The sequence below is a fragment of the Pantherophis guttatus genome, chromosome 11 (assembly GCF_059756535.1).
Source record: "Pantherophis guttatus breed Tessera chromosome 11, ASM5975653v1, whole genome shotgun sequence".
Lineage (NCBI taxonomy): Eukaryota > Metazoa > Chordata > Lepidosauria > Squamata > Colubridae > Pantherophis > Pantherophis guttatus.
The window spans coordinates 2,923,470-2,937,783 of NC_142073.1; the positions used below are offsets into that span (position 1 = coordinate 2,923,470).

Consider the following 14,314-nt stretch of genomic DNA (forward strand, 5'->3'; position numbering starts at 1 on the left):
CCTGTTATTTGAAGTAATCAAATAATTTACCACCACAAGTTTTCCCACGGAGATGTTTGAAAATCCTTTGATGACTTCTTTAGATGGTAAAAGGCATACGCTTCCTTCTTTGTTATATCCAACTCCACTCACCTGGAAGAATATAAATCAGTAAGAAAGAATGTAAAGAAATATCCCAAGGAAACAGCCAACCATTTCTATCTTCATTACAAAGACAAAATCTTGATTAGAAGGCAATTCTCTCTTTTTAAAGAATTGGACAATGGAAACAGTCATAAATCAAGGAAATTTGGGATGGAAACGAATAATTAGAGTCCGTGAGGTAGGACAAGTATGAATCACATTAAAAAAAAAAATCAAATCTAAGACATTAGATAAGAATGGCTAAGATTAAACCCATTAGTGCTGAGGAAACATCTGGAGTACCTCTGCCTTAAATCCATCGGAGGTCACAAGCTGAGTCACGGTCATCTCGTTGGTGGTCAGAGTTCCAGTCTTATCAGAGCAAATCACATTGCAACAGCCTGAGAAGAAAGGATTTGTCCAAACTGGGTCTTACATTAGTAAGTTAATAGCATGGACCTTCCAAATACCAAAGATTTAGTTGTCTAGTTTAATGAAAAGGAGGACTAGGGGTGACATGATAGCAGTGCTCCAAGATTTGAGGAGCTGCCACAAAGAAGAGGGGGTTGACTTATTCTCCAAAGTACCTGAACAAACTTCGCTCACGGCCTGACCTATCCATACTACAACGTGTCTGCTCCCATGAACTCCACTCTGAACTCAAAAGACGTCAAGTCCAAGGAGAGACTGATTTATACATTGACTATTGCGCTCACTGTATTAAAAAGTAAGACCAACAGCCCACGTCCCAACAACCAGCACCCCAACAACAGATACTAGGCAGAGGTGGGTTTCAGCAGGTTCTGACCAGTTCTGGAGAACCGGTAGTGGAGATTTTGATTAGTTCGGAGAACCCGTAGTAAAAATTCTGACTGGTCTCTCCCCCATCTATTCTCTGCCTCCCAAGTCCCAGCAGTAACCTTCCCCTGGAGTGGGATGGGAATGGAGATTTTACAGTATCCTTCCCCTGCCACGCCCACCAAGCCACACCCACAGAACCAGTAGTAAAACATTTTGAAGCCCACCACTGATACGAGGCATGCACGCCCCTAACTTCCTCAAGATCCACCACTACAGACCTTAAATGCAAGCTACTCAACGCAAGGAGCCTCGCAAACAAAATGCCAGAATTCCTCCTCTTACTAAATACGGCTATATTCGACATTATATCTGTCTGCGAGGCGTGGCTGAATGCATCCCTCCCAGACTCCATTACTGCAGTAAGACAGGACCAGAAGCAATGGATGGAAAGTAATTTAGGAGAGAAGGAACCTAGAACTAAGGAGAAAATTCCTGACCTTGAGAACAATTAATCAGTGGAAAGGCTACCTCCTGAAGTTGTGGATGCTGCAACCCTAGAGGTTTTTAAGAAGAGAATGGACAACATTTGTCTGCAGCAAAGTCCCTGCTTGAACACGGGAATCAGACTAGAAGACCTCCAAAGTCCCTTCCAACTCTGTTATTCTGTATTCTATTTGACCCAATCTTTTCTGCCTTAGGGTGGCACTCTAGGTAACTTCAGGAGGTCCACCAGAAAAGTTGGCCACTTCAGAGGCCATCTAAAAGATTTATCCTATATTTCTGCCACCATTTAAGAACCACTAAGCCAGCAGCCATCAATTCTATCTTGTGCTAGAAAATGTTATTAATTTTATCTCCTTCATCTAACCTTCTTGGATGCGATTCTGAAGGGCTATTATCTCCAGGAAGACTTATATCGTTTGCATTTTTCAGATTGCTTGAACTAATAAAAGATATCTTCTCAGGAATAAATCATGAGGAGGAATCACTAATTCTTCTCTCTACCTGGAATTAATGTCCTCTGGTCAGACGCACTCGTTGTATTGTCTGTTTTCATTTGCTTCTTATGGTAGTTTTTCCCCCTGAAAATGTCTGACAGATGGCTGTTCCAGGCTTTAAATATTAGATTTGTACCCTCCTAGAGATTTTTAAAATTACGTTCTCTCCAGTGTTCCTGAAATCCAGTGATCATTCCTCAAATTGTGTCATATAAACAGTTTTGGGGACCATAGAAAATGCTGCATTTAACCTCTTTTACTGTGTTAGGAAGGAAGGAAAGAAGGAAGGAGGGAGGGAGGGAGGGAGAGAGGGAGGGAGGGAAGGAAGGAAGGAAGGAAAGAAGGTCAAAGGAAAGTAGAAAAAGAAATTAAGGAAGGAGAAAGAAGCATGCAATTTTTTAATACACGAGTGCATCTGAAAACTTTGAAGGAAGAAATTAAATCTGAACATTTCTCCTTTTTTCAGATTATTTATTGGCATATCCATTTTTTGTTCCTCCCTTTGCAAATGCAAGTCTCTGGAGAAATGTACTGCCAAACTTTAAAGGTCTTTAGTATTTTTGCAAATGAAAAATTTGCTCCATATTTTACCAAGAAGTATTTTAACACAGAAATTTAAGCCAATTTGATAATCTTAAATGATACAGGTTTCAAAAATAGCTACATGCAGTCTATTGGTAACGAGAACCCAGAAAAAGAATGAGAAACTTTAAAATAAATATCAGCGCTCATGGAATCACCTTAATTAAAATAATGGAAACTGTCATAGTTGAATTAACCTTGGCATTAGTGAATTCAATTGTGGTATATTCCCTATTATTATCAGTTTCCCCCCCTTAACATGGAATGTGTCTGACTCACCTAGAGTTTCCACTATGGGCAACTTCTTTACGATGACTTGTTTCTTGGCCATTCTCAAGACACCCAATACTAGCGTCACCGTGACTACGATGGGCAGGCCTTCGGGGATGGCAGCCACCGCCAAGCTGCGCACACACAATCATTTACCACTGATGTTACACACCACTACCTCTTCCTGCAAGGAAGTATACCCAAGCATCAACTTGCTCCAAAACCCTCATTCTAGAGTACAGACAGAAGACATGATATGGGTAAATGACCCAGGAATGCAGAATTTTGTGGAATGTCTATTAGACTGTTAGGTCGAAGTTGACTTTTCAAGAAGATTTCTAGTTCTGCTGTCTTGACCTGATGTCTCTAGTGTCAGGGTTCCAAGTAATGCACCCACTGAAGTCCAATTTATTTGGATACATCATATTGGCACAACTGGTGAAAACCGACTCTGAAAGTTCTTGCGGTTTTCACCTGATTAAAGCTGAAGGTTTTCCCCTTTCCCCAAGTCATCAGTCACATTGTCCAATAGAGGTGCTGGCTGGTTGCTTGGTTACTTTGCTCCTCCTCTCCCAGCCACCTGTTGGAGTGACCTTGGTTCCCACAGGAAAACTTTTTGTTTTGACTGCAAAACCCCAGCTAACTATTCCCCCCTGCCTGTCCCCTTTTCTGTCTTGCAACCCTGAAGCCACAAAGATGGCCTCAGACAGGTCCACTTCAGGGTTGACATCTAGGGTGTTGGGAATCGTCATACAGCATATTCAGATAGCCAGATAGAAGAAATCTATTGTAATTTATTAAAGATGAGAAGACTTCTGAGAACATCTGTTCTCTGCATTGGTCTTAAATTAGAGGCTGGAATTCCTTCACTGAGCAGGAAGTCCAATAGATACGTTCCTTTTTGACTCTGTGAGAAAGTTTGCATATCATACTGATTCATAATGTAGTATATCTGGCTTTGACCTAGCATGAGTGATCCCAAGTATTATGGGTTAACTGAAGTTAGAATCAAATATTACAATTTTTAAAAACCAATTATAGTTCAACAAACCAAGTCTCAGCATGATATGACAACTCAGCTTCGGGTTCGTTGATAGTTCAACATGCTACGTCTACATGCGGAAGAAATCTCTCTCAAGCTTACCTCACTCCAATGGTGAACATGTCAAGGAGATGTTTCCCCTGCAGCCAGCCAATCAGCATGAGTAAACCTTGAAAAACATAGACATCATTTTATTTACTCCACCGCATCACAGATCTGGCAAAGTAACCGAGGCCTTCTATGTGCTCAAAAAATTGCTTATTTCTCCGATTGTACCCATAAACATAAGTATCTGAAGAGGGGAATCAAGACCCCTCATTTCATGTAGACCACCATTTCTCAACTTCCTGATCATATCCATGGATTGTTGTTGTTGTTACTTGCGAAGTCGTGTCTGACCCATCTCAACCCCATGGACAACATTCCTCCAGGCCTTCCTGTCCTCTATCATCCCCTGGAGTCCATTTAAGCTCATGACGACTGCTTCAGTGACTCCATCCAGCCACTTCATTCTCTGTCGTCCCCTTCTTCTTTTGCCCTCAATCGTTCCCAGCATCAGGCTCTTCTCCAGGGAGTCCTTCCTTCTCATTAGGTGGCCAAAGTATTTGAGTTTCCTCTTCAGGATCTGGCCTTCTAAAGAGCAGTCAGGGTTGATCTCCTCTAGGACTGACCGTTTGGATTGCCTTATAGTCCAAGGGACTCGCAGGTGTCTTCTCCAGCACCAGAGTTCAAAGGCCTCCATTCTTTGGCGCTCAGCCTTCCTTATGGTCCAACTTTCACAGCCATACATTGCAACTGGGGAAAACCATAGCCTTGACTATATGCACTTTTTTTTGGCAGGGTGATGTCTCTGCTTTTTAGTATATCCATGGATATGTATTTTCATATCCACAGATATGAACATCTAAAGAGGGGTATCAAGGTATTTCATGTTGACCACATTTCATGCTAACATTTCTCAACCTAAGCAATTTAAAGATGTATGGGCTTCAACTCTCAGAATTCCCCAGCTAACCATGTTGAAGTCCATACATCTTCTAGCTGATGAGGTTGAGAAACACCGATGAGGACAGAGGAAGACTGAAACAGCTCATATGGTCTGTGGTCTCCAAAGCTTTTGAAAGAGCAAAAAAATAAAAGTAAAACTCACCAATGATCCCAAAGGAAGCAATAGTAAGTTGTTTCCCCAATTTATCCATGTTTCTCTGCAGAGGTGTCTTTGGAGTCTTGAAGCATTAGAACAGAAGGAAGGAAGAAATGGAAGGAGAAGGGCAAAAGACATGATAGAAATCAGTCAAACTGATTGGCCACATAATAATACCATCTCAGCATCTGCACTGGCTTCCAGTCAGCTACCAAGTGTGACTCAAAGTGTTACGTGTCATCTCTAAAGTCCTCCCTGGCTCAGTGTAGAGGGAATATCATAAAGAACAGGAGGAAGAGCTGCCACCAAGGCAAAGATCAGATAAGAAGGGTTTAAATTGGGGCAATTTGAGAATGCCCCTCCTTAGTTTACATAAAGATAAAGGAGATGATGGTATCAATGGAAGAGAATATTTATAGCTCATGGTTGAATTGTGGGATCCTTGGTGCTCTCTGAGTTTGGTTGTTTCCTTGTAGATGTTTGTTTACCCAACTCGGTAACATCATCAATGCTCAGGAAGCACATTCAGAGTTGCAAGACTCTGTTCTTATAACTGTATAGTAACAGTAGACCTGACCTGTATGGCCATCAAGGACAAACATCTTAAATTGTACCTGGAATTCTAGATCCCACAGAAATCGAATGATATACTGTCATGGCCAGATCCTGATCAATAGATGCTCCACTCAACCCTGAATCTTTGCAAGCTCTACTAGGTTGCGGCTGTACTATAGTAGACCTCTAGCTAAGATTCTGTGCAGTTCGGAGAACCCCCAAATCCCACTCCTGGCTGGCCCCGCCCACCCCTCCCCTCCCAGGAATCCCCACGGAGCCCGTTTTGGATGCAGGTAAGTGCAAGGCATGCATGGAGGCTCAGGGTGGGCGAAAAATGGGCCTACTGGAAGTTTGGGCCCGTTTCCAGCCTCCAAAGGGCCTCCGGAGCTTGGGGAAGCTGTTTTCACTCTCCCGGAGGCTCAAGGAAAGCCTCCGGAGCCTGGGGAGGGCTAAAATGCCTCCCCCTGCCATGGTGCAGGAGACCTACTAGGCCACGCCCACCATGGCCACGCCCACCCAGCAACCGGGCAGAGAACCCCTTGCTAAAATTTTTGAAGCCCACCCCTGTCTTACCTCTTCCTCTTGCATCATTTTGAAGACTTCCCCAAACTGTGAGTTTTCACCAGTTCCAATAACAATCCCCTACAGAATAAAAAGAGGTTAGAAAATGGTATATCCAAAGCTGACTTTTTGCTTACATTCTAAAATTCACAGTCCAAAGTTGCAGACACTTTTCTGAAACAATGTAGGGAATTTCTTACAGCCTACTCTCCCCAGCCCCTTGCATACTTCTAAAATATTTGGGGGACAACTATGTAAGTTCTGCAACAACTATAAATGCAATTTTAAGGTCTTTCTATTGTGCTAAAAGCTTTAGATTAGGACTACTGAACTGGGAAAGGAGCCTTTCACTTTTACTGTTTCAAAATTAAATAGTCTTCTTTCTCCAAGCTAGTGTTTTCCCCTTCATATTAACTGTGGCATATTTTTCACATAGTAGGAACAATGAAAACATGGTTATGCATTTTGTTTTGTGAATAAAGGTTATTCAATACACCCAATATGCTGAATTCACACAACATGCTGAACCATAACCTAATTGTGTGAGCAAGCTTTGTACTACAAGCTAACTTAAATATGGGTGGGTAGTTTATGATTCAGTGTTGTGCAAACACGGCATTTACATCTTAAGGGAAATTTTTCTTGAGAAGCAGGCCAGAATCCAAAAGTCCAGGAGGAGCTGGGATGGAAGTTCAGGGAAGAAATCTAGATTCAGAAGTGGAGGAACCAAGAATATGGAGACATATCGCTGCTCAAAAAGGAGTTTTTTCTTAATAGATAATATTCTTATATTTCTTCATGCTCAAGGGGATACATTGGCTCTTGTAGATAGACAGAAGCTGATTTTATATTTCAGAAGCTGCCACCATGCAACTCCATGGTTCCCACTTGGGAGAGCTATCCACCAGCTCAACATCGAATGAAAAATGTCGATTTTGGACCACAGAGTGGTCCATTGCTAGTGAAGTCAATCTCTTCTAGTTCTATAGATTTAGTTCTGGCTGATTTAGTCAGGGTTCATTATGAGAAGGAAGAAAGCCCATCTTTTCATCATGTGTAGGTCCTACAGTTGATAGAAAGATGGATCAGAAAGGAAGGGACCAAGCCCAGAGGATGAAACCATGTAGCATCCTCAACAGACAACTATTTTGCAGGGTTTTCTCAGGACCTGGAAAAGCTGGAGCTACCCTTTGTCTAAAGTGTCCAGAAACACCTTTCAGAGCAGCAAACATCTCAGAAGTCAGAGACAGGTGAAAGATCAACATTCCCAACAGCAAGAGGGAGCCTAACTATGTTAGAGAAGAATGATTGCAATGAAAGAAAGCTCAACTTGTTTTACAGCTCTCTTGGCTCAAGATATGAAGAACTGATTCAGATTCAGAGCCTCCAAACGGACGTCATCACTCCCACCTCTCAAAAGCTAGATGGAATGATGAGGCTAGGATTGATGTCAACACTGAAAATCTTCAAACAGCTCCTAGCACACACTGAACTTCAAGCACACGCCAACTCTCTTTGTTATGTGACAGATGGAAAGCCACTCACTTTAGCCTTGCCATATCTCACAAGAGTTCCCATGAAGACCACGTTGGTGAGAGTCATTATGTCTCCCGAAGTGGATAAGATGCCATCGTTCTTACTACAAGGTTCCACTTCACCAGTCAAGCTGGACTCATCCACCAGGAGATCTATCACCTTCAAAGAAAATCAGGATGAGTGCATTTGATCACTGCTTCATTTGAGTCCACGCTGCTCTTTCACCTAAACTAGGAGAATCATGAGATGGGTGACTACAGGAATTAGATAAATAAATAAATGAGCTTGCATACAGGTGATCTTCAAATTACGGCCACATTTGGGGCCAGAATTTCCATGGCCAACTGGTTGTGAACAACAAGCAAACTGGTTGTGAAATGAGTTGCACCCAAGGAATCTACAATTGGGCTTCTTCTCCTTGAGCCATGATGTGCTACATCTCCAGCCACAGAAAAATCTTGAAGTCGGGACTCTGAAAACACTTTTCAGACACACAGAACTAAGAGGTTTGCATGGACTTCCTCAATTCACCTACTCTTAGTGGTTTGGAATTGTAAGGACCAGCAACATGGGCCTATCTATTGAACTTCACTCCAGATTGTCTCATGTGATCACATGCCTAGGGGATATTCAGGAACCTTGTGTGTCCCTCAAGCATTACCTCTGTGAGTCTTATGTCTGCAGGGATGCGATCTCCGATGGAAAGGCAGACAACGTCTCCCGGCACAAGTTCTCGAGCGAGAAAGTGTTGCATTTTTCCTTCTCTCAGGCTGGATTTACAGAGAGACAAAGAAGAAGGTGTTACACATGGCAAAGCACATTTGTGAATGGGTTGTGGATGAAGATAGGAAGGAAAGAAGGAAGGATATACACAGACACACAGAGAGAGATCAGATAGATAAATCACCAATACTAATGATAAGGAAATAGGAGTTTTTCACCATTATTCACATTCATCAAGCAGAGAAGATGACCCATAGTCAAGAGGTTGAAGCAACTGGCCAGCTGAGTACAAGAAGCTCTGATGCTAAGAGTTCCTTGAGCAGAATTCAGACGTTGTCTGAATTTTGGCTGCAAAGATTGTGGCCAGAAGACTTCCAAAGCAGAAAGGAAGAGAAGGAGAGGCTGTACATACTCCCACCACAAGGAATGAGATATCTTCCAAGGATCCTGCTTACCAGTTGCATTCTGGTGGAACTAACTTGCTCAGTTCTTCCAGCGATTTTTCAGAGCGATACTCCTGCAGGAAAAGAAGCACAACTGATGTGACTTCACTGATGGCTGCTGCTACTCCCACTAATAGTAATAATAATCCAAGGTGGAAAATTATCGTACCTGAACAAACGCTACTGTGACAACAATAACAACAGCCTATTGGGGAAGAAAATATGAAATTGGTAGATAAACCAGATACATTTTTAATGCCAGAAAACAGTTCCTGGCAAATCCCATCTCAACTATCTGGATATAATAACTAACTGCAGTTTTTTTTAAGGGTGCAAACATTCTCAATTCTCTCCCCACACACACACATGTGTGTGTGGAAGTCATTCGTACAACCCATCTGACAGAAACAAAAGGTGGAGAGATTTAATTAAAAATCCTTAGATTTTTCTTCTTGTCCTTTGGCAGTGTTCCCTTCTGATTATGCTGAAGCCAAGGGCTGCAGAGGTCACGGTTCCATTGGAGAGAGAAGCCACGTACCATTGTAATACTCACGGCATCTTCGTATTCTTTAGTAATCAGACTAACCACGGCAGAAGCCAGTAGCAAAAGGATCAGAGGGTTCTTAAACTACAATGGAAGAAAGAGTTGATGTTGATGAAGGGCATTCTTGTTTTCTTTGTTTAACAGTTTATTGTGAGACTTAGGCTCAGATTATCCTAATTTAGATGTGTTGTATGAAGACGCATCTCTCTGGAGAATGTTGTAATGCTGGGAATGGTAGAAGGAAAGAGGAGAAGAGGACAACCACCAGAAAGGTAGAGGGATTCAGTTCAAGGGGTTATGGGTGCATCATTGTAAGAGCTGAAGGACCAGTTTAGGGATAGGACATCACAGAGAAGATATATCTATCTGGTTACCAGGAGTCAACAAAGTCTTGATGGTCCCTCATCAACTAATCAATAATAAAATTACCGTAAATGTTGCTACAGTTCACACCCAGAATTCATTGCAATAGATCCAGATCTCTGCACCAACTGCAGAAGTTCTCCAGCCACCTTAACCACAGATTTCTCTTGAGCTTCTGGACACATTGAAAGTACACTTTTCTCTCTATATCTTCAACTTACTGTCCATCACTACAATCCCGTCTCAACCATAGAAAGAATATTGTGTCTACACCACAAATCACACCTTTTCCTGCTGCTAAAATGTGCTACCTGGTCAAGGTATTTCTTCCACACTGGTTCAGTATTATCTGCCACAAGTTCATTCCAACCATGCTTGACTCTGCGGTGCAGCACTGAGAATTCTGAAAGTCCTCTGTCTAAGTCAACCTGGAAGAGACACCAATGAGCAAAGGAGTAGGGTCAAGACTTTGGGTCAAAACTGGCTTGGCGCAATGGAGCTAGACATCTCTGTCAATAAACAAATGGACTTTGATCAGACAGTTACCCCTTTTTTTGACATTTGGATTTCCTAGTGCTTGGCTCCACCATCATTAACACCTAGAAGAGTTTGCTCAACCTTGGCTGGCTGGGGAATTCTGGGAGTTGAAGTCCAATTCTGGGAGTTGAAGATGAAGTCCATCTTAACAGTGACAAGGTTGAGAAACACTGATCTTCTAGAAGAACTTTTCAAGATGGGGAACCTTTGCTCTTCAAGTAACGTCTTCCAGGAAGTAGGAACCTGGATGATCAGAGCTGCAAAGCACATAACATCCTAGGGAAGAGGTCTTCTCCTTCCACCTCATTAAAGGCAGGAGAAATAATTAAGTGGAGACCCGATCTGTTAGTCTCCTAACATAATTCTGGTTGGGGCCAATGTGTGCATCTTCATTCCAACACTTGAACTGAGATAGCCTAGATAAAACACTTGACCAGTTTGCAAGCTGACTCGATTTTGTGTTTGTATGTGTGTTTATGTGTGCAATGAGATTTGAAATGTCACGTTTCATTTTTCACATTTGCCATTTGCCTCGTCAATTCAAAAGAAAAGAGTGCCGTTAATTAAAACTGCTTTTCGTTTTCCACCGTGATAAAAAGGAAAGAGGCGGTGAATCAAAATGTTGACTTCTCAAGTTCTTGGACAAACTTTTAATGTTGTGGCTAGCGATCATTAGTGGGAAAAGATCACAATCTGTGTTTATTGCTATAAACTTCCTTATTCACAAAGAACTTGCACTGGCTTGAATCTTTGCAAAGAGATTGTCTTCTTATGCAGAGAAAATATTGTGGCCGGGGGAAAAAACAACAACGAATTACTGTATCTATCAGTCCTCTTGGCTGACATTCTTCAGCTCAAAGGTTTTAAGCAGGTTAGCAAACATTCCTTCACTTTATAAAAAGCTCTTCAAATAGACAATATTTACCTTATTCTGAACAGATCTTTTTAAGCCATGGACGGTTATCCTTCCATAGGGATAATACTAAAGTCCTCCCTTTAAGAATTCGATGACACTTACCTGCAAGGTTTTGGCCAGCTCTTCTACTTGACATTGGCAAGCTGTTTTGGGTGGAATGGCCTCAATTTCCTTCTCTTGATGAAGTGTCTTCAGTTCAGATTCATCTTCTGACTGCATCATGCAAACGATAAATTGAGGAACATTAGTCAGTGGGTAACAATTAAGACTCTCCTTGATCCTTGTCATAAATCCCTGCTTGGGGTAGAGAGAGGGCCAAGTTCCCACTTTCACACACAAATGCCAATTCTTTGTCACTACTAGCAAACGTCAAATGAACTTTGACAAAGATGAAGGCGTTATTGTTTCCCCCTCTTGATCAGGAGTGGGGCCTTTCAAACTCAGTTCAGCAGAATTATGGGACTTCTGACCTGTTTGGTTAATTTGCCCATTGCAGATTTACACTCAGCTTTACCTGCCAAGGACAGGTAAACTGCAATAGCACACGGGCAAACAATTGATAACAAGGTAAACTGCTCCAAACTCGATTGCAGAAAATACAACTTCAGCAACAGAGTGGTCAATGCCTGGAATACTCTACCTGACTCAGTTGTTACAAACCTTCACAGCTTCAACCTCAAACTGTCTACTGTGGACCTCACCCCCTTCCTAAGAGGTCCGTAAAGGGGGCCTGCATAAGCATATCAGCATGCCTACCATCCCTGTCCTACTGCCCCCATTTATTTGTATTCATTTCCTTCGTTCATGTCCATGTTCCAGAGGTGGGGTTCAGCAGCTTCTGATCAGTTCTGGAGAACCAGTAGTGGAAATTTTGAGTAGTTTAGAGAACCGGTAAACACCTCCTCTGACTGCCGCTGCCCCCACCTATTCTCTGCCTCCTGAGTCCCAGCTGATCAGGAGGAAACTGTCTACTGTTCATTTTTCCCCCTATGGTCCAGTGCAGGAGCAGTACAATGCATTTAACCAGATTAGTGCATGAACACACTTTCCCAGATTGAACCATGCACTGAAAGGATCTGCATTCACCCAAGGCACCCATCCATTCCGATCCTAACCAAGTGTTTTGGGAATGGAGCTGGCAGGTTGGTAACAGCCCTCGTGAAGTGCCCTATGCCAACTCAGTCAGCGTTTAAGACAGCAAAAAAACACACTTCCGTTTTTTGAAATTGTGCATCCCAGTTTCCTTGGGAAAGGATTTCTGGAGGCCACAAAAAACGGTGTAGAAATTCATGGGGCTATGGATTGATTGTGGATGCACTTAAGGTTTCCTTCCATGGTTCCCTTTGAGCAGTGTTTCTCAACCGGGGTAACCTTAAAATGGATGGACTTCAACTCCCAGAATTCCCCAGCCAGCATGCTTTAAAAACCATGGACTTCAACTCCCAGAATTCTTCAGGAAGTTGAAATCCATACATCTCAAAGCATGCTGGCTGGGGATTTTGGGGAGTTGAAGTCCACACATCTTAGAGCATGCTAGTGGGGAATTCTGGGAGATGAAGTCCATCATCATAAAGCAGCCAAGGTTGAGAAATATGCTCCAGTGGGCTCTAAATTAGGTAGTTTTTGAACATGTGGCATTTCTTTGTTCATGGTAATTAATATCCCTAGCCAGGAGTTTCATAAGTCCTGAGTTGTGAAAATGAGCACTCTGATTGATTGTTTGCTTTGGTTTCTAAGGTCTTCTTTTTTTTCCGCCTTCTCTCCTTTGCTCTTTTGATTAAGTTCATTGTGACTTCAAGTTTAGGAATTAAAGTAAACACTGCCCTTAAATTTCTGAGAAGCAGATAAATGATTTTTTTTATTAACAGAAGCATCCAGAATAGGCCCAGGGCTGCAACGTATCAGGAAATCTAAAGGGAAGACTTTTGTGTTTGCATTTGGTTTGTGGTGCCAAGATTTCCTTCTGACAAACTTTGCCCTTGGCAAGCTAAATAAATAAAATAGGCAGGTCATCTCTCACCAGATGGGGTTTTTTTGTTTGGTTTTTTTGGAGGAAACAGAATTATTAGTTTAATCAAGCCAACATGGACACCGAACAGGAGTGGGGAATGTTAAACATGCTTTTCTACGAGTCAGACTTGCAAGGATTAGATTTGATACATATTTATATAGACATCAGAATCAAAGGCTTTTGGTCCAGTTTTGGCCCCTTTTAAGACATGGGGACATCAGCTCTCAGAATTCCTCAGCCAATATGGAATTCTGAAGTCCACAACTCTTAAAGTGGCCAAGGTTGCACATTCTTCACTCAGGGTGTTTTACAGCTTTTCTCGGTTCAAATAAACCAGATTTATAGGCTTCATGGGTGTGATGGAAATCTTGTAAACATTTGAGCAATGTGATTTTAGAAGCCAGATGGGGAAACCAGGTACAACTTCCTTCCAGTTAGTTAGGGAAATGGCACTTTTTAAAATCTTTTTTTTCCTGGGTGCCTTTCTTCATTATTATTATTATTATTATTTAGTTTTTAGTTTTGTTCTGCTTCGGGAACAACTGACGTGAAATTTGGGGGATGGATAGATGGATGGATGGGTAAAACCTGTGTCCTTGATACAATTTTTTTTTAATAAAAAAAATTAAACTCTGCTCTCATCTGGCGTGCTAACCTTACAATATTTGTTGCCTGAGTATATATAAAAAAGATCAAGAAATGGAGATCTTTCCAGGAAGGCAGTGTAAATATTCTAAAAAAGGAAATAGAAAAAGCAGTATGGAAAAGATCATATTATAGTTGGGCACACCCAACATTTATTATTGCAAATACCTATACATTTTCAAACCAGCGTCTGCTATGGGTTAGCAACTTCATAGGACTTCATAGGACTTCATAGGACTAAAAGAGCCATTCAGATGGGGGAGACAAATGATCCTGAACTGGACAACATTTGGGATACAAGTTAAAACCAGGGGTGCTTAAAAAGCTACTGGTTCGGGCATGCGTGCGTGCAGTATGTGCCAAAAGGAGGCTTGGGAAGGTAAGTAGAACAGTGAGGGGGTGATCAGCTGTGGTGCGCAGTTTAGCTTCGCTAGAAAGCAAGAAATCCTACTTTCTAGCAAAGCTAAACTGCGCGGCACAGGTGATCGTCGGATCGTAGCTTTCTTAAATTACCAGTTCA

The 14,314-nt window shown here is 42.0% G+C and overlaps 1 protein-coding gene across 1 annotated transcript in view; it reads right to left on the bottom strand.

Moving 5' to 3' along the window:
- Window positions 1-14,314, bottom strand: part of ATP2C2 (ATPase secretory pathway Ca2+ transporting 2) — a 32,320-nt gene that overhangs the window by 14,165 nt on the left and 3,841 nt on the right. The window contains exons 2-14 of the mRNA XM_034426540.3: window positions 11,241-11,351; window positions 9,997-10,113; window positions 9,317-9,406; window positions 8,948-8,983; window positions 8,791-8,852; window positions 8,274-8,382; window positions 7,622-7,771; window positions 6,089-6,157; window positions 4,967-5,042; window positions 3,919-3,985; window positions 2,784-2,908; window positions 427-524; window positions 31-132 (exon numbers count right to left, since the gene is read on the bottom strand). Coding sequence (XP_034282431.2) covers window positions 31-132; window positions 427-524; window positions 2,784-2,908; window positions 3,919-3,985; window positions 4,967-5,042; window positions 6,089-6,157; window positions 7,622-7,771; window positions 8,274-8,382; window positions 8,791-8,852; window positions 8,948-8,983; window positions 9,317-9,406; window positions 9,997-10,113; window positions 11,241-11,351 — 1,212 coding nt within the window. The remainder of the gene's footprint in view (window positions 1-30; window positions 133-426; window positions 525-2,783; window positions 2,909-3,918; window positions 3,986-4,966; window positions 5,043-6,088; window positions 6,158-7,621; window positions 7,772-8,273; window positions 8,383-8,790; window positions 8,853-8,947; window positions 8,984-9,316; window positions 9,407-9,996; window positions 10,114-11,240; window positions 11,352-14,314) is intronic.